This window comes from Mercenaria mercenaria, chromosome 1, assembly GCF_021730395.1.
Source record: "Mercenaria mercenaria strain notata chromosome 1, MADL_Memer_1, whole genome shotgun sequence".
In the NCBI taxonomy this organism is placed as follows: domain Eukaryota; kingdom Metazoa; phylum Mollusca; class Bivalvia; order Venerida; family Veneridae; genus Mercenaria; species Mercenaria mercenaria.
The window spans coordinates 17497264-17517455 of NC_069361.1; the positions used below are offsets into that span (position 1 = coordinate 17497264).

At 34.7% G+C, this 20192-nt stretch overlaps 1 protein-coding gene across 1 annotated transcript in view; it reads right to left on the minus strand.

Annotated features, from left to right (window-relative positions):
- The window catches only part of LOC123524267 (zinc finger protein 106-like), a 42546-nt gene extending 35923 nt beyond the window's left edge, over positions 1-6623 (minus strand). The window contains exons 1-2 of the mRNA XM_053549988.1: positions 6397-6623; positions 907-975 (exon numbers count right to left, since the gene is read on the minus strand). Of these exons, the coding sequence (XP_053405963.1) occupies positions 907-972 (66 nt within the window). The 5' untranslated portion in view covers positions 973-975; positions 6397-6623. The remainder of the gene's footprint in view (positions 1-906; positions 976-6396) is intronic.
- Positions 6624-20192: the final 13569 nt, after the last annotated feature.

Below are 20192 nucleotides of genomic sequence, written 5' to 3' on the forward strand. Positions count from 1 at the left end.
ATGCACACACTGACTTTAACTTGCCTCTATTAACTTTAACTTGCAATCACTGACTTCAACTTGCTATCATAACTAACTTTAATTTGTGATCACTCACTTCAGCTTCCTGTCATAAATAACTTTAACTTGCAATCACTCAGTTCAACTTGCCATCATTACTAACTTTAACATGCCACCACTCACTTCAACTTGCCATCATTACTAACTTTAACATGCCACCACTCACTTCATCACTTCAACTTACCATCATTACTAACTTTAATATGCCACCACTAACTTCAACTTGCCATCATTACTAACTTTAACATGCCAGCACTCACTTTCAACTTGCCATCATTATTAACTTTAACATGCCAGCACTCACTTCAACTTACCATCATTACTAACTTTAACATGCCACCACTCACTTTCAACTTGCCATCATTACTTACTTTAACATGCCACCACTCACTTTCAACTTGCCATCATTACTAACTTTAACATGCCACCAATAACTTCAACTTGCCATCATTACTAACTTTTAAACATGCCACCAATAACTTCAACTTGCCATCATTACTAACTTTTAAACATGCCACCAATCACTTCAACTTGCCATCATTACTAAATTTATATTGCCGATAATGGCAATCTTGCCATACTGACTTAACTTTGCCAGCACTTACTTTTACTATTGTATTTATATTATGTACACAATTAAATTTTTAAGTCATTTACATGTATGTTTGATATCTGTGTTCATTACACTGCAAAATATTCATTGTCAGTTTTGAGTTTAAATGGTTATCAGAGAAATTCAGCCACTAAATGTTGAGGTTATCAAAGTTTAACTTGCCCAGCTCGCTTTTATTCTTTATCTGACAAGTGCGCATATCCTAACTCCTAGTATTGTAACAGTAAACTTACTATGTCTGTTGCATATGTCACTTTGCATATACCACAAGTATGAGCTGGATCATCCACTCCCTCCATTATCTGAAACAATCAGCAAATAATCATTAACCTGTTCAAACAGGAACTGGCATATATGTATATTTTGCATTAAGGCTGCCCAATTCAATTTAAATTCTGAACATAACTAAGTTACAACTCTAAGTGTTGCTATCATGTTACTATGCTAGAAATGATAAATCATGATGATCTGGCTTCACTAGCTGATAAAATACGATGTGTACAAATCCAGAGTTTACTAATACCTCTTCATTGCTTAAACGAAGAATTCACTAGAATCATTACACATAATCAACCCTGAATAACATACCCTCATGCATATTCACCAGTTAACAAAACTCATAGCAAAACTGACCATGTTTACTGCATACACTGTTGTTGTTTTTTTTAAATCCATAATATGGAATTTCTTATGAAAGCTTAAATCCAAATTGCTCTTTTCTAAGTCTTGGTGAGTGAAACCTTGCATACATGTATCAAAATTGCAATTTCTTTTTTCAAAAAGTGGCTAATAAAAATGCCAAACAGGAGATGTCTAACAACAGCATGCTTGACTGTCTGAAGTCATTCCACTAGCTTTATAAGTGAAATTAAAAAACAACAAAAACACAGCTCTGTAGCACAAAGTCGCATGCTGGATAATATTCCAACATGGCTTCATGACTTTAGAAACTTTTAAGCACTTTATGTGTATTTTTAACTAAGTCAAGGACCATAACTCAAGTCTAGTTGAGTGAAATCCCAAACAGAACACCATGTGCACAACTTCACATGCTATCTAATAATCCCCAAACGTTTTATGACTCTAAGGCAAATACTTTTTGAGATATATGTGACACAAACTTGTATCCCATTTATGCAAATTTTTGTCAAACAAGGTCCATAACTCTGGTCTGACTGATAGAAATCCGGAACAAAATTCCATGAGTACAACTTCACAAGCTGAATAATAGTCCTATAATAATGTTTAATGACCCAAGGTCAAATACTTCTTGGGGTATGTGCAATACAACTTCTATGCTTTTTTATGCATACTTTTAACTAAGTCAAGGGCAATAACTCTGGTCTGGCAGAGTGATATCACTAACAAAACCCCTAGTGCACAACTGCACATGCTGAATAATATTTATGTAATGTTGCAAAATACTGGCTCAAATACTTTTTGAGATACATCATCACATGCAACACAAATAAAGGCCCTTTTATGCATATTTCTGACTAAGACTTCAACAAAGTGTAAAAAAATACTGTCACTTTTGTGAAAGAAGTATTATGAACTACAAACAACTTGCAAATATAACACAGTAGACAAATGATATTTTCTTCTTCACTACATTTCATTTTTGTTTAACCATATTCATTTTGCTTGAATTTCAAGACGTTTATCTTTTTCTATCTCCTGTTTTTCGTCATCTGCACCGCCTGGTCGCTTTCCAAATAAACTAGGGATGTTTTTGTTTCCAAGTGATGCTTTGACAAAATACAGGTAAACAAGTGAATGAAGTATTGCCATGCAATACGAAGTCCCCTTAGTACCGGAAGGCACCTAATTGTCTCTATTGTTATTTATGGTAACAACAAAGGGAAGTTAATCCTAAATAAAAAAATAAAAAATAAAAGAAAATTACGTAACAATTTTTATAAGTCCACTCATAACTCTTTACCAGGTAGAGATAAGTTAAAATACACCTAAAATTGGATATAACTTGCATGTTGTACCACAGGAAAGTGGTCTCAATTTTTCCCTACAGCCAGTAATAAAAAAGTTACAATATAAGCTATTTATAGTGGTAACAAAAGGAAGTAATTCTTAAAACAAAATGTGCCTCATGGTGGTGAACATTGGTTCCAAGTTACATCAAAATCCCTCCTTGCATGAAGACAAAATGTTCTGGACAAAGTCATTCTTGATTTTGACCTTTGGCCTCTAAGTGTGACCTTGACATTAGAGCTAGGGACCTGGTTCTTGCACATGACATTCCATCTCATGATGGTGAACATTTTTGTCAAGTAATATTAAAATCCCTTTAAGGATTGTTGAGTTAAAGACTAGGCAGGAAAAAAGCCCTTTTGGCCTTTGACTTCCAAGTGTGACCTTGACCTGTCAGCTATGGGCCTGGGTTTTGCGCATGACACGTCTCATCCAGGGCAATATTTGTGTCAGCTGATATTTAAATCCTATTTTGCATGACAAAGTTATAGACCGAACAAGAAAAAAAAGACCTTTGTTCTCCAAGTATGTGACCTTGACCTTCAAGCTTAGTAGGGTTCTGGGCGTTGTGCATGACACGTCATCTCATCGTGGGGAACATTTATGCCAAGTAATATTGTGATCCCTTGATGGATGACAGAGTTATTGACCAGACAGGGAAAAAAAACCCTGTTGACATTTGACCTCCAATTGTGACCTTGACCTTTGAGCTAGGGGTCTGGGTTTTGCGCATGACACATTGTCTCATCATGGGGAATATTTGTGCCAAGTAATATTAAAATCCCTTCATGGATTGCAGAGTTATGGACCAGAAAGGAAAAAAGCCCTGTTGACTTTTGAACTCCAATTGTGACCTTGACCTTTGAGCCAGGGGTACGGGTGTTGCACCTGACATGTCGTCTCATCATGGGGAACATTTAAGCCAAGTAATATTGTAATCCCTTGATGGATGAAAGAGTTATTGACCGGACAGAGAAAAAAACCTACTAACCTTTGACCTCCAATTGTGACCTCGACCTTTGAGCTAGGGGTTCTTATCATGGGGAATATTTGTGCCATGTAATATGAAAATCCCTTCATGAATGACAGACCCTGTTCATGCCATGTAAACATTTGACTGCCAAGTGTGACCTTGACCTTTGAGGTAGGGGTCTGAAAGTTGTGCATGACATATCGTCTTATTATGAGGTATATTTGTGCCAAGTAATATTAAAATCCCTTTATGGATGGCAGAGTTATGGACAGGACAGGAAAAAAGCCCTGTTGACCTTTGACCTCCAATTGTGACCTTGACCTTTGAGCTAGGGGTCCGGGTCTTGCGCATGACAGGCCGTCTCATCATGGGGAACATTTGTGCCAAGTAATATTAAAATCCCTTCATGAATGACAGAGTTATGGACCGGACACGAAATTTCAGACGGACCGACCGAAAGAAGGACGGAATGACAGATGGAAAAGTGAATTCCTATAGTCCCTGAAACTGGTTTTCAACCAGAAGGGGACTAATAAACACAGTGTTTCTTTTTTTCATTTTTGGGGAAAGGGGGTCAGTGCCCTTAGCCGGGGGAATGAGCTGAAAGGGGAATTTTTATGGCATGTTTTATTCCACAATGTGGTTATTTTAGCAACTGGACGTGTGGAGAATATACAACCATCTGGCTAATCAAACATCAAATACTTGATAAGGAGTATTTTATTAAATTATTTCCTCCAAAATAAACATTTTCACCAAAATTGAACTATTTTGTATCTGCAAAAATGACAAACAGTGCAGACCCCAATAGATTATCACAGAAATGACATGACAATTCTAGTCCATATATATAAATTCAAGAAACTGACTAATTATCAATGACGTGCCAGAAACTAGTTTAAAAAAAAGAAAATGTCGTAGAGTTTTTTTAACAATGGAAAATTCATGCTCTTGATTTCTCTTGATTAGCCGAGATGTCACGTCAAAAACGATTATGCACCGCGCAGATGGGGAAATACCTTTAAGGCTCTGCTTGAACAGAATGTCAAGACTTCATATTGTGGTGTGACATTTTGGAGCCATTGTTGAGACACTTGACTATGAAAACAAAAGATGAATGTGGAAAGCGCCCACGATAGTAATCGGAATTGAATAAAACCTGTTGCCTCATGGTATCAAATAAGACCCGGCGCCACATTGGATATCAATTTCACTTGATGTAATCTCCAGTGAAGGAGAATTTTTTTTCAAAATGGGGGGGGGTGGGGGGAGGGGGAAACATACTTTTCAGAGGGGGATGGGGGGAATGGGGCCGAATTTCCCCAAATATTTTAGTAAAAAAAAAAAAAAACCTGCAACTGTGAAGATAATAACATTTTCTACAATAAAATACATTTTATCTTGACCAGCATATGCTACATGTTTTAAACAGTGAAGACCAGCGATTTTTTTCCATCTTTATAAAGTACCCCTAAAAGGACCTTTTCCCAATTGAAAAATGCAATCTTTTTTCCCAGTTATCATCCAAAAATTTCCCAAATGACCAAATTAAGTTTGCATTTTGATGATTGCAGAAAGAAAACTTTGTTACATTGACAGTCACCATGATTTAACCATTTAAACAGTTTGTTTGATGCTATTTACATGGAATTAAAGGAAGAAGCATTCTAAATGATGTTAATTAACTATAAAAATTCCCAATCTGAGTAAAAACCCCGCTATTTTTCTCAATTTATTCGGTACCGGACCTTTTCCCAAAAGGGAAAAGAAAATCACTGCAAGATAATAACATTTTCTACCACAAAATATATTTAATCTTGAACAGGATACGCTACAACACTGCAAAAGTACACTCTAATTAAAACAACTGAATTTACAGGTTTTATTGTTTACTAAGCACTGTTTCATCGTATATGCTTTGTGAAAAGTGCTCTACCTACAAAATACGAAGTCTCCAAAATTACCTTGCAGACGAACATTGAAACTGAAAGATTACGATGATATCTTGTGTTAACATATATGTATATTTCTTTTAATTTTTGAATAAAATAAAATGAAAAATAGCACATCTTAAAACAATCATGAACACCACAATTCGCCGTGATTTCATCGTGAAACAGCGTGTTCGCTGAGCACCTTGTCCAGACATGCTGTTCACCGCGATTTGCTGTGAAATCACCCAGCTGGGTGGTCAAATTTCTTTAAACTCGCTGGTTTGGTATCGCGGTGATGGGTGTCCATTGGAACTTTTCACTTTGGTAACGTTGTACTGTAAATCATTAAGATCAATTGTCATATACTTTCGTAACCCAGTTTTTTCGCTTGAACATATGGTCTTTTTCCCCAAAACCTCTGAAAAAGCCCCGTTTCATGAGGTGATTCAGAACAATTTTTGTTGAATTCTGATAATTACGACATAAAAAGCACACTAGCCCCATTGGTCCAATATATGGACTCCACTTAATTGTCATAATGACTCATATCCCGACTTTAACTTGCCAATGCAAGCAGGCAAGTGGAAATAATTTAAACTCTTGAGTTAGTTGGAAAAAAGACACTTTTAAGATATAAATATTGGGAGTTAATATATTTCTGTAGGATGATTGTGGGCTCTGGTGGAAGCTTCCTTTAACCCAGAGATGTGCCTCACTGAATTGGACCATGCCAAGTACATCAAAATGGCCTATATCCAGAACATTATAATTAAGGTATTGAATGAAACATGTGAAATTGCTAAAAATATCAAGCGGTATGCTCTAACCTAAATTGGAATTCAGCTCTGTGCAAAAGATTTTGACCACACGAACCGAGCTTGCCTCAACATGTTCGATTTTGAGAAATCAGTTCAGACATTTTCCCAGTCAGCAGCCGTGAACTGTGCATTGAATTTATGAATATATCTATCAAAGAATTATTTCAAAGTGACATTTTACTGTGCTTATTATTGATAAAATTTACAAGAAACTGAAAAACTTGTTTCTGCGATCAACAAATGTAGACGCTTTGTAGAGAGCGTTTCGATGACAACGATTTTAACTACAATAAAGATTTACAGAAAAGAGCTAAGGTAGAAGTTGGAATGGTGTTGTTCAAACTTTAAGCAAATGTTTAAACTATCGTAAATTTAAATTAGAATTTGTATTCGAAGAATATTTTAACATACTGCATTGGCAACTTTCTTCAGCTTTGTTAAAGCTTAGATGTATGAATCATCATAAGATGCCTATTGAGAAAGGTCTATTCTTCTTCATCATCTTCATCTTGAGTAATTGCATCCCTTAACATGGAGTATATTCGCAATTGGATAAAACTATATTACACATCTATATTCTTTAATATAGATAGAAATTTACAAGTATGTACTTTATGTGATGCAAACCAAATGGGTGATGAATTTCACTATCTCTTTTATTGTACACATTTTGTAAACATGTTAAACCATATTATTTTAGGTATCCTAATACATTGAAATTTGAAAAACTTGTGAAGAATAGAAACAAAACACTTTTTAAAAATATTGCATTGTTTTGTAAAGAAATAATTACAACCAGCGAATAGTTTTGATGATGTTCTTGTAGTATTAGACAATGTGATTTTACATACATAACCTGCAGCTTGCATTTTGTATTATGCTTCAGTCTTTAAAATATACTCGTACATAGCACACTTGTGTTGTTTAGATTATATCCCTGCATTTGTAGAGATCACAAAAAGTATTACGAATAACCAGCGTAACCAAATAATACAACAGTTCTATCATTAGTTTTATTCTTTAGAAATTTGTTAATGATGCATACATTGGTTTATCATTAGTCAAGTTCTGGCTATTTAGAGGCTAGGTCATTCTCCCAATGATTTTGGACCTTTGCTTATTGCCTTGGTCCGAAATCTTTGAATATGAGAGACAATAATATGAGTACACTGCAATTGTTACTCATTCTCCTGTTACTTTTGTCACATGTTCTTATGAACCATGACAGTATTAAATAAATCATACAAATCTTACAAAATATTGCATTGCCCAGCGATTTCGGTATGTGTTATTCAAAGATAACAAAAGAAGGAATCAGAAACCGGAGAAAAAGAAACTAAACCAAAGTGTGTAATGCAAAATAAAGAAAAAATGGACGGATGGAAGATTCAGACCGTCAGAAGTATCACTAAAAATGATAACGTTGCCTTCCACTCATCCCCAGCGCCAACAAGGCAAATATCGATCCACCTTTGAACATATTTCGTTTTAAACGAGAAGGCTACTACTGATTGTTTAGTTACATATATCAATACTGTTTAAAGTAAAAACGCCAAAATATTTTGCGGTTTTTATAGCTTTACTTCAGTTGAAACGAAAACAAATGAAAAATACCATAAATATATTATTTAAGAATTCTAATATGACTAAGAATGCTTTAATCAACATAACGATGTTATGTTGACGTCACGTCGGCGTGATATTTAGCACCATGTACGCATCGAGAAATAGCGCTTTCAAATTCGATCAAATATTTTACTAAAAAAATAAAAACATATTTAAAACGAAATGTCACATAGTATAATTGTCTTAATTGATCTACACACACACATAGAGTTGGTTGTTATCTGTGCTGAACAACATAATGGGCGGTTATACGTCGGACGTAATAACTTATTTTAACATTATTTCGAACGACGTATAACTGCCATAATTAGTTTTAGACAAGTAATTGGTATTCCCATGGGAACAAATTGTCGCAGATTTGTTTTTATATTGTTATGAAAGTGACTTTATGTTGAGACTTTCTCCAGATACGCAGGCAGACATTATAACTGCGTCTAATAATACATCACGCTATCTGGATGATATTCTTAATATGGATAATGCGTTTTTTGGTCAATTGGTGGATACTATTTATCCTAGGGAGCTTCTGTTAATTAAAACTAACAATTCGGATACTGATGCTTCGTTTTTAGATTTACATCTCTCTATTTATGACAATATTATACATACCAAACTTTATGACAAGAGGGATGATTTTAATCTTAGTATTGTAAATTTTCCCCATTTGGATGGGGATGTACCTCAGGCAAAATCTTATGGGATATATATTTCTCAATTAATTCGGTTTGCCAGAGCGTGTAGTCATGTTAAGGATTTCAATGAACGTAATCAATATATTACAAGTAAACTTCTTCAGCAAGGCAACCGATATTACAAATTGTGTAAATATTTTGCTAAATTTTACTATCGTAATTCTGATTTGGTTTTAAAATTCAATAGTACTTTAAAGACACTTCTGCGAGAAGGTATTTCAAAACCCGTTTTATGGGGATGTGGTTTACAAACTTAGTAAGATCTTTAGTCATGGTAATTTTTCAATTGTATTCGGTAAAGTTATAAAATGTTTTATTAAAAGAGGTTACGACCCAACTGTTTTGAGACATACCGCATGTTTAGTGTTCAACCCTTTTACAGTTGGACACTACGCTTTCCTCTTTGATTGTGTCTGACGGAAGAAGGGGAGGACTCTATGATAAGCAGTTTTTAAATCCCACCAGGACTGAACTGTTTTGATATCTGTCGTCTGGCCCGTTTCGTTGGGCCCTTAAGGGTGTTTCTCTTGTTGCTCTGTCTTCTGCAAAGGCATTGAGTTCATACGTTTTTGGTTTTAAGGTTTGCTTTTTATATATTTATACAGGAGCATTTTTGTGTTTTACATGCCATGCCATTTTGTTTCCATTACGTGTGTCAGAGTTTCACTTGGCGGGGATTACTTTTATGTACACTGTCCCGTGTCTTTGGAACATGGTGGGGGTAAGAGTGAGGTTGGATGCGCACCATAAACCGGTTTAAGCTCCCCAGTGGTGTTTTGCCACTGACCGTTCCAAGGCGGTGCCCCACTGTGTTCCGTTATTTGTTCGTTTTGTCCTCGTGTGTTTGCTTTCTATGCGCGCGCGCGCGTGTGTGTCTGTGTGTGCGTGCGTGCGTGTGTGCGTGCGTGTGTGTGTGTGCACGTCTGCATGCTGTGGGTTTCGTTTTGGGGAGGCTGCGTTTTTGGAACATGGCATTCCCTGTTTGATATTTGTCTTTGGTTTTTTTTTGTGTGTATAAATAGTGTTCTTAAATTATTTCGATTCTAATATGTCTTCTATTGTAAGATTTAGAACAAATATGATAGAACTGTTTCTTCGCGCATGCATAGCGCAAATGGTAGGTCCTTTGTCTATATATGCCAGGACCGGAAATTAGTCCAGTTTGTTTAGTTTGCTTTCTCATTTAGGACAAGCCCATTATTTTCACCAAAGTCCACACGCCGTTTCTCATGAAATTACACACTAGTGTATCATTGAAGGTTTCATGTGCACCGTCGTATGAATACATCTGCGGATGTCTCTTAATTGTTTTGGTACTTGTAACATGTGTAAATATTGAATTCTGCTCAATCGGGGCTAAAGGGCGTGGACGGTAGCATGGATTTTCAATACCGTCCATGAACAAGTTAAATTAAACCGAGCCTGCAATATTTCACTTTTGTCTTGTGGAACGACCTGTGGTGTTTCTACCTTTTCTATTTCACATTGGAAACAATATAGAAATCCCAAATTTATATAAAATAGGATCATATCCATTTGCAATTTCAAACCATTTCCATTAGGCACTTGTCATTCCCGTTCCCATTCGACTGCTGTTCCTGTCAGTAAGATTTGTATGTTTGATATATTGATAATGTTACACATAAGCACAGATAGTGCTTGACTCCTTTTTTTATGCTATTTGCTATAATGATTGTTGAATTGCTGTTAATAATAGGAGTTGGGTCATTTGTGGCTGATTTGCGTTAATCACAGTGATAGCAATATCCCAGCATCATACATTATGCTGTATGCAATAGTTAAAGGGAATCAACTTTTTGTTAAAGCAAGTACCCGTTGTGAAATACTATGTACAAATTTGAACCAATCAGAAACAATTTCTATAAATAGCACCAATCAAAGCTCACGTCTGCTAAGGTATAAATAGGTTGATGGATGACAGGGAGATCATTCGGTATCCAGCGATAGAAGAAGACACATCGAGGATTCAACTAATAATTTATCCCAGCACCTTGATGAGGAAGGTATTGCAACTACACTGTCAGGGCGGATAAATTATTAAAAAGAAAAAGTTTGAAGTTCATAGACTAAATAAGAGTTGCAGAGTTTGAACAAGGTTTCGAGCTATAGGGCCAGCGCATAGGGGTTTTACCTTAAGGGTAGTTGAATGGTATAGACGATAGCAAATATAGGCTGAGCATCGGAATAGCTGTGACAGAGACCCAGAGCTTGGTAATCTACTGATATAGTAGGATAGTTCCAGCTTATAGACGGTTCGGCGTTATTGGCGAAATGCAGCCAAGGCATTGGGGATATACTTGTTTGGTAGTTGAATGCTACATGTGACAGCATATAGGCGCTGAGCATCCAGGAGTCAGGGCAATCATATAGAGTTGCAACTTCAATTAAGAGGACAGATGCCGAGCATCTATGCGATATGACTCGTATGTTGTTGATTCAAAAACATTGTCTGACGGGAGTTTGAGCTTATTACTATTAATTGAAGATTGTTAGTTTGAAACATTTAGTGATTAGCCTGATCCCTGAAATTACCTAGCTCATAATTGAAATCATTTACAAATCATTGGTACACGAATCATTTACGCAAGGTAGCCAGTGGAAAATTTATTTATGGGATATTTGGTCTCACCAGCTATACGTATTATTTCACTTTTCAAGATACTAAAGGCGTAGGCACTTCCCTGGGTCATATAATTCGTATCCTGACAGATCCCTGTTGAGAGGATAACCCTGCGATACCATTGCCAATGATTCGAGTGGTATGGTCTCCCCTACAATAGCCTTAACATTTCATTTGATGTACATTCATGGTAATCAGTTTGGGTGTAATAACAGGAAAAATAGTTGAATCTAATTAATAGTGTGAATAACATTTAGGTGATGATTTGAAAATTCCACAATCCATAACAGCTCGAGCCGTGCCTGAGACACACGCAGCGCTGTTGTCGTACTTTTGAGATGTCGTTGAAAGGTCAAACTTGTACATGCATGTTGAGCCTGCCCGTTTAGCTCAATAGGGAGAGCGCAGATCTACGGATCGCGGGGTCTTGAGTTCCCCTGGGCGGGGCGTATGTTCTCCGTGACGATTTGATAAAAGACATTGTGTCTGAAATCATCCGTCCTCCACCTCTGATTCCAGTGGAGAAGTTGGCAGTTACTTGTGGAGAACAGGTTTGTGCTGGTACAGAATCCAGGAACACTGGGTAGCTACCGCCGTTACATAACTAAATTAGTGTTGAAAACCCGCATAAAACCCAATAAACAAACAAAACAAACATGCATGTTGTAGAATTTAAAGTGTTTACTGTAAAGTAAAACGAATGGAAAAACGTTTAGAGTTAATTTGTTTACGAGGAATCCAGTCCCTTGAATATCCATCATGCATTTGGTATCAACTTTGTCACTGGTATATTTGAAGTGCCGGGGTTTTATTTTTCTACTGTGCAAGCAAACAATGGTATATGTGTACAAATCTAGTTTATTTAACAAAAACATACCCCGGACGAGACTAGTATTCTAGTCAAAAAGTCATTTTACTAATTAAGAAAACAAAGAATTTTTTTTTCTATTTTAGGAATTAAAGTTACATGTGATTAAGATTGCAGTTATATTTCTCCTGGTCTGCTATGCATTTGACATTGCAACAAGCTACAGTTTATCTGATGGATACTAAAACTACAGAATGTGCATTTAATGTGACCAAAATGTAAATGATCTCTTCAAAGAGGTACTGTTAATGTTGTCGGGAGAAATTTCAGAAGTATAGTTATAACCCTGGAAACGAATAAACCCACCTCCAGAAAAGGAAATGTTTGTGAGAAAACCAATAAGAAACAATTTATTTCTGACAAGTTATGACCATTCATTTAGATATGTAATTCAAAAACCTGAAGTTTTAACCATATATATTTAAACTATATCTGCTGAAAAACAGAGGACAGAGGGTCAGTTACAAACTCTTTAAAGTTATTCTGAAGTGGATTTGGTGCTGGATATCAAAATTAGGGTAATACAACCCCAAATATGTCCTGTCTCTGTCCCTCTTATGTGAATACAAATATAACATGCCAGACCACACAAGATGGAATGGTTATTCTGTTGTGTCGACCTAACTTTCCTTGGATCCTTTGTGTGAATTTTCTGTGTGGAATTAGACGATGAAACTAAAGTAGTAGAAAACAAAACTGATGCTTTTAAGTTATTCTGCGATCATTTCACCAGGTTTCTTGCTTTTGAGACTTATTCAGATTGCATATTAAAATGAGTACTTGTTTGCTTTGATATAATTGTTATAAATTATGTAACTGATTTATTATATAAGAATATTTTTCTTTAGTATGGTATGCAAATATTGAACTCAGTTGAAATCTGTTTTATTATGTATATGCTATATAATGACTGAATCTCATTACACTGAAATGAAGGTACGCTGCATACAGCTTATCTATGTGATATGACTACGGTCAAACTTTGCTTATGAAACAGAAATATTGAAATAATTACAATTGTATGTTTTGCTTGACCTTCACTTTTTTTTATAGGTGTGACGTCATTGTCCAAAGATTCATGAATAGCGAATATGCATATGTTAAAGCGGGATCAGTTAGCCTATTTTAGAAATAAATAAAAAAATCCTTTAATTGATTTTTTCTCATGTATTCTAATCAAACTTGATTTGTAGCATCTTTATCAGGCCCACAGCCAACTTTGTTCAGCTGGGACATTTGACCCCTTTTAGGGGCTGCTAGAGCTAAAACTAGAAATGCCTTTATACAGCGTCTCATGAACAGCTTGGTGGATCTTTGTCATACTTGGTCTGGAGCATCATTATAAGGTCCTCTTCCAAATTTATTCATATAGGAACTTGTGCCCTATTAGGGACCACTATAGCTAAAAGTAGATATGCCTTTCTTCGCATTAACCACTAAAATGTAATGGATTTTTATCAAACTCGATGTGTAACAATATCGTAAGGTCTCCTGATATTTTGTTACAAATGGGGATAGGGACCAATTTAGCTAAAAATATAAACACGTTTAATGACCTTTTCTCATGAACCGCTTCATGAATCTTCATCAAACTACTGCTGTAATTATTCGTCTAAGGATAAACGAAACAAAATTGCAACCCTACGAAACCTTTGCGAAAAAATAAAAGAGAACCATTTAAATTGTTAAAGTGCGGTGTTTAGTTTTGCAATTTGAAAAATGTTAGATGAAAGATAAATGTTAAATGAAAAATTCATATACTTCTTTCCTTATTACAATTCGCCGACCATCATTTTTAAAGATATTTCTTGTTTGTTTTGTTTTGTTTTTTACTAATTTGCAAAAAATCTGCTCTGTTTGTTCAAGATATATTTATATTGGCACGATGAAAATATGTTCTAAATTTGAATAATTATACAACAACAAAAGCAAGATTTGTATGCATGACGGCAACGAACAGTTAAGAAACTTACTGAAAATGTTAGTATTTCATAAACAAAATATTTTAAAATGAAATCATTACTCTCTTAGCCAATATTGTTTGGCAGAAGAAGGGACACCGCTGCATAAATCTGTAAATGGAAAACTGTCTGTATGAAACAAATGGTCATGCACTAAAATGTCAACAAATTCAGTCTGTATGAAAGGAATGGGATAATTATCTTTTTTCATGTCACGCATAAATTTTTCGACTACATTTTTACTTTAACAGCATCATATGCAGTTGATCTAAAGACATATTTTATCAACTAAAGAAGTGTAAAGGTATAAATAGTATATAAATGAATTCAACTTCAAAATGCCTTAAAATGTTTAAGGTAATGTTTATTTCCTCGTATTGTGCTCATAGATTTCACGTTGGATACAATGTTAACAAGTTAACATTAGCTGATGAGCTATTTTTCAACAAAATATATAAAACAGAGATTAACAATAACAAGGCAGCTAAAAAGGAAAACATAACAGTGTTGTGCCTAATTATTTTCAAAAATAATTAATTAATTCCAGGGCAATCGGCAGTATTTGAAAGCAGTTTATAATGAAATCAAGAAATAATATATGATTGATGCATAAGATCGTGTTGAAGGAGGTTTAAGTCTTCCTTCGTTAAGTTTGTCGGCTTTTTACACGCCGATTGAAAAGTTTCAAAATTTTTTTTGTATCATTTTGAAGCTAAAACACTGAATTAATTAAATATGTTCATGATTATATAGAATCGTGAAATAAAACGCTATGGTCTATGTACGATGATTCACGTTTTAAAACGGAATATATTGTGTATATGCCAATCACTTAAGGATATCCGCCATTTTGAAAAATATTTCTTCGAATATTGGTTTCTAACAAAAGTTTTGCCAAAAATTAATGCTAAATAATTAAAATATGGCTAATAATGTACCATTTAACCAAATGTATTCTACTTTTTGCGGAAAAAAAATTTCACCCTTATTTTTGGCTGGCATTTGCCTAAAATTTACGTAAGATTTACATTGGGGTAGGGGTAGGTAATTTCAAATATCAAAAAAGTAGATCAGGTTTGGCTTTGATATTTTCCTGACTTATACATATAATGTTAAGTTATAAGTAAAATAAAACTTTTCAAGATAGCACTATATACTATCTAGAAAAAACAAATTAAAACAAAAAGAACAAAAAATATCAAAATTCACCAGTTTTTAACAGTTTTTTCTTAACAAATCTCTTAGATGCACGGTGACCCCAATTTTTTTTCTTTCCATTTTGAAGCAATTTTGTGTGTCACCAAAGCTGCAAAATATTTAGAAAATCTCAACGTCAGAATTTTATTTGTAGATCTAAATACGTTTTTTCCATTGAAAATAAAGTGGGTGGGGTAATTACGTCAACATGTAATAACGAAAGAGATTTGTTATTGACATTTATACTTATATAATACTGATATCACCGTATATTCATATTAACCTGTAAGACTTGAAATCCCTATAAGATTAATTGGGATATTATATGTTTTATAAAGTACCACCATTTTTTCAATTTTACAAAATTTCAGAAATGCGTGAACAGTGGGTGGATAAAAATGCCCTATAAAATTAAAACGAGTTCGGTGACCTATGTTTTTCCTTCTCCTGTTTGTCTTGGAAACTAATGTTCTTCAAGCTTACAGAGTATGGAAAAATTCTTAACGTTAGAAAAAATTCGATCCTACATCCTTAATAAGTATTAAAATGTTCCATTAAAACAAGCCGAATATTCGAATACTGATTTCAGTATTCGTTCCCATCCCTAGAATTTACATGTGCACAAACTATTTAAGTACATAGGCAAAAAATTAAACTGAAAGGCTAACACTCATGCAAGATGACTCAAGAGAAACATAAACATAAAGGGCATAGCAGTAATATGATGTAAGAAGAACTGACAAACAGAACTGGAAAAAGACGCAAATCTAACTAAGAAAAAACAAGAGATATAAAAAAGCACAAGCAGGACAAGAGCCTGGCATTCAAATTGACAAGCTACACATACCACACATACATATACATGTAATACACTTTTGACCTGTTCAGGTGCGGACAAATCTGACAAAATCTTTATACTTATCCACAGTACGCATATCATCTGGCAGGCTGTTCCACACCCTGACGGCCTCAAAGCGGATACCTAGTTGTCCTCAAATGTATTTCCAGTATATTTTTGTATCTGAAATCATAATTAGAATTTTTAACATTTACAAGAGATTGAAGATAGTTCCGGAGATAGATTCTTTATATATTTGAACGTTTCAATTGCTATTGCACGTTACATGTCAAGATATAGTGTTGACATATTTACTTTTGTTAATAGGGTATCGTAAGAGGATTCTAGGATTCATAGTCATTAAAAACAATTCTTAGTGCCCTGTATTGTAGCTTTTCTAGTTTTTCTGTATTAGACTTAGTGCAGAAGTGCCAAATCAGTAGATAGTAATTGAAATTAGACGTTATAAAAGGCTCTTGTAGTTTGATTAAAAAATTTACTGAGTCGCTGTAACACATTTAGTTGTTTTGCAGCGTTTTTCATAAATCTGTAACCTGTTGGTCAAAATTAAGTTGATAATCTAGGTCTACACCCGAAAGTTGATTTTTCACATATAATTTCATTATTTCTTATACGAAAGGATTTAACCTCTTTGTTTGTTTTGGCTCCTAAGCAAATGGACTGAAACTTTTCAGGGTTAGTTTGCATTTGGTTTATATTGAGCCAGTGTATAAGGGATTCACTTTCTGATTCAATAGTATATTTAAAGTGTTTTTTCTTTTAGATTTGAGCGATTATAAGATAAAGTGTTATCGTCTGCATAGTTATACAGTTTTGATTTGTTTATGTAATAAAAGATGTCGTTTATAAAGATATTGAAAACCAGCTGTCCAAGTATTGAACCTTAGGCCAGTAGGGCACTCCCTTAATAATTCGTAGCCAGTCACTCGTAAAGATATTTATTTCAACCCTTTGAGGCCAGTTTGAAAGATAGTTCAACATAAATTGTCATGTATTTTCTGTTAACCCATATATAGGCTCTTAATTTAGCTATAATTAGATTGTGAGGTACACAATCAAACGTCTTAGACAATGAATGTAATCAATATACATGTACATGTATTACAAATAAGCTTCTTCAACAAGACTACAGTCATTATAAATTACGTAAATACTTTTTACTATCGAAATTCAGATTTGGTTTTAAAATCTAATGGTAATTTAAAGACATTTCGCGAGAAGATATATCAAAACCCAATTTATCAGGGATGTGGTTTACAAACTTCGTAAGATTTTATGTTGTGTTATGTTTTAAGACACACCGCAGCCCTTTTACAGTTGAACGCTTTGATTTCCTCTATGATAGGTAGTTCTTAAATCCGTCCGGGACTGAGCTATTTTCATTTCTGTCTTCTGGCCTGTTTTGTCGGGCCCTTAAGGGTGTTTCTCTTGTTGCTCTGTCTTCTGGAAAGACAGGGCATCAAGGAAAATACCCTTAAGGGCCCGACGAAACAGGCCAGAAGACAAGAAATCAAAATAGCTCAGTCCTGGTGGGATTTAAGAACTACCTATCAAAGAGTCCTCCATCTGTTCTGTGAGATACAATCACAAAGAGGAAAGCGTAGCGTCCAACTGTAAAAGGGCTGAACACCAAACATGCGGTGTGTCTCAAAACAGTAGTGTTATAACCTCTTTTAATAAAACGTTTATACAACTAGAAAATTGCCATGACCCAAAATCTTACGAAGTTTGATAAGTCTTACACGAAATATTCATCAAGAACTGGAGTTCATAGACTGACAATAACGCATCATCTCTATCAGTTGTGAGATATTCTACTCCCCATAGATCGATATTGTTTTATGTGTAGTGTAAGATATAACATTTTCTTTTTTTTTGTATCGGGAATTTGTATTCTAATGAACACAGTATGATCACTGTAATATTCTTAGTGCTGTAACAATGTTAATTAAACAGAAACATAATTTTCCCTTCAGATGATATTCTTCAGGCTCACTGGTGTTTGCAGCATTGCTCAACAAAAAAAATGAGCTGTTTAACGGATGATGCAAAATCTGCAGTTACATTTCTGGACACAAATTGGGATAATTGAGAGAAAAATATATCAAAGGATGAGGAAACTGATATCTCAAATATTAAATATCCTTATAAATGCACAGATTATTTTTTCTAAGGTATATAGAAATGGACCATTTTCTTGCCCGATCTGGCAATTTTGGGCTCAAAATTTCCTGAGTGGGCAAGGTGTTAGTGGATCGGACAATTTCCTCCATTGTACATAAAGAGTATACTTTAGATGAATTTGCAAAATACTTTGCATATACTTTGCAAATTCACGGTTTTTAATGGCACTGTGCATATGAAAATGAAAAAGATGTATTTTCATTAATTAAATCTTCTTGTAAATTGTGTTTTCTGTCAATACTGTCACAATAAACTTTCAGTTTGGGGTATGTCTTTCTGAGAATTATTCTGCTTGAAATTCAACTCTTAAGTTTACTTCAACTTAGCTCTAAGAGCAGTTAAATAATTTAGTATTTTAAGCACATAGTGGTTGAAAACTTGTTGATATATATTTGCTCGTTGTACGTCAGTCTGTCATTTTTGTATCTGTATTTATGTTACATGTTTTCTTCTATAAGGTAGAAGTCTCTTATGTTTCTGTTACAGAAATGTGTCCATGAACTTTTCAATGAAACGTGTTATTGCACGTAACATGTTTTGTTTGTGATGAAATTATTTTCTTGATGTTGAAAAAATAAATTCAATTAACGTTATTTTCTCTTTCAATAATGTTTCCATGACTGAATGGATTTTCAAATTACTTGTCACAATCAACAAATGATCAAGATGGTTTGTCTCCTGAGTTTTCACGGTTCAAAGTTCAGATGCGTATGCATAGGAATTAAACCTAGGTAGCGCGATTCATTGATTTTCCAGAAGCCCCAATGTTTTTTATACCCGTATATATGCACAAAAGATAACGCCAAATCCTTTAATATATATAGCCTGATATTCTTCTTCATTTAACTACCATGTTAGAACATTTGATGTGTTGCATGCAAGATTCAAACGTCAAATTTGAGACTATTTTCCTGTCGGTAACTTTTTATGCATGAACAGAAGTTCACATAACTTTGCATACATATTGATCATAAGAAGATAATACTCATACTGTTGTCTCAAATGTCAATGTCAGCAATTATATAGAAACTCCTATTGAAATCAACGTTTGATGTCATGAAAAGCACACTATTTTCCATGTATATTTGTTGTTGCGTTATAACTAGGTTAATGGCACTTTACCCCAGGTGCCCGCTCGTGATGAAATAATGCACGGAGGGGCACCTGGGGTCTTCCTCCGCCATTATAAGCTGGAGAGTCGCCATATGACCTATCATGTGTCGGTGCGACGTTAAATCCAAAAAGAATGACACTTTACGATAGCATTTTAGTATATGATATCTCGTTTCACCTGGATATATTTCATGATGTACTTAGTATTTGTTTTCATGTCATGACCTTTTGCTTTCACTTATGACAACTTAGAAACCGTATGAAAAAGAGCAATACAAAAATTAATTTGCATTTTCTCTAATCAGCTTTTGTTGTATTTGTTATTTTGAGCTAACTTGTGTTTATTCCAAGAACAATTAGATGTATAGTTAACCTTTAGCCTACTGGCGGCAAGTGATTCTGCCTTTGCGACCAGTGCAGACCAAGATCGGCCTGCGAGTCCGTGATCATGGTCTGCACAGTTTGCTATTCAGTGAGTAAATTTTCAGTGAACACCCCTTCGAGTAATAAATGGTATTGCCCAAATTGAATGGTAAAGGTTTAAAAGCACGTATACTTATATGAATTGCCCCTTTTGATCAAACTGTGATTAATTTACGCTCTTCTTAATCGAATCTCCTGATATTCATTTTATGCGTAATATACTGTTGTCTGTTTTAAACCA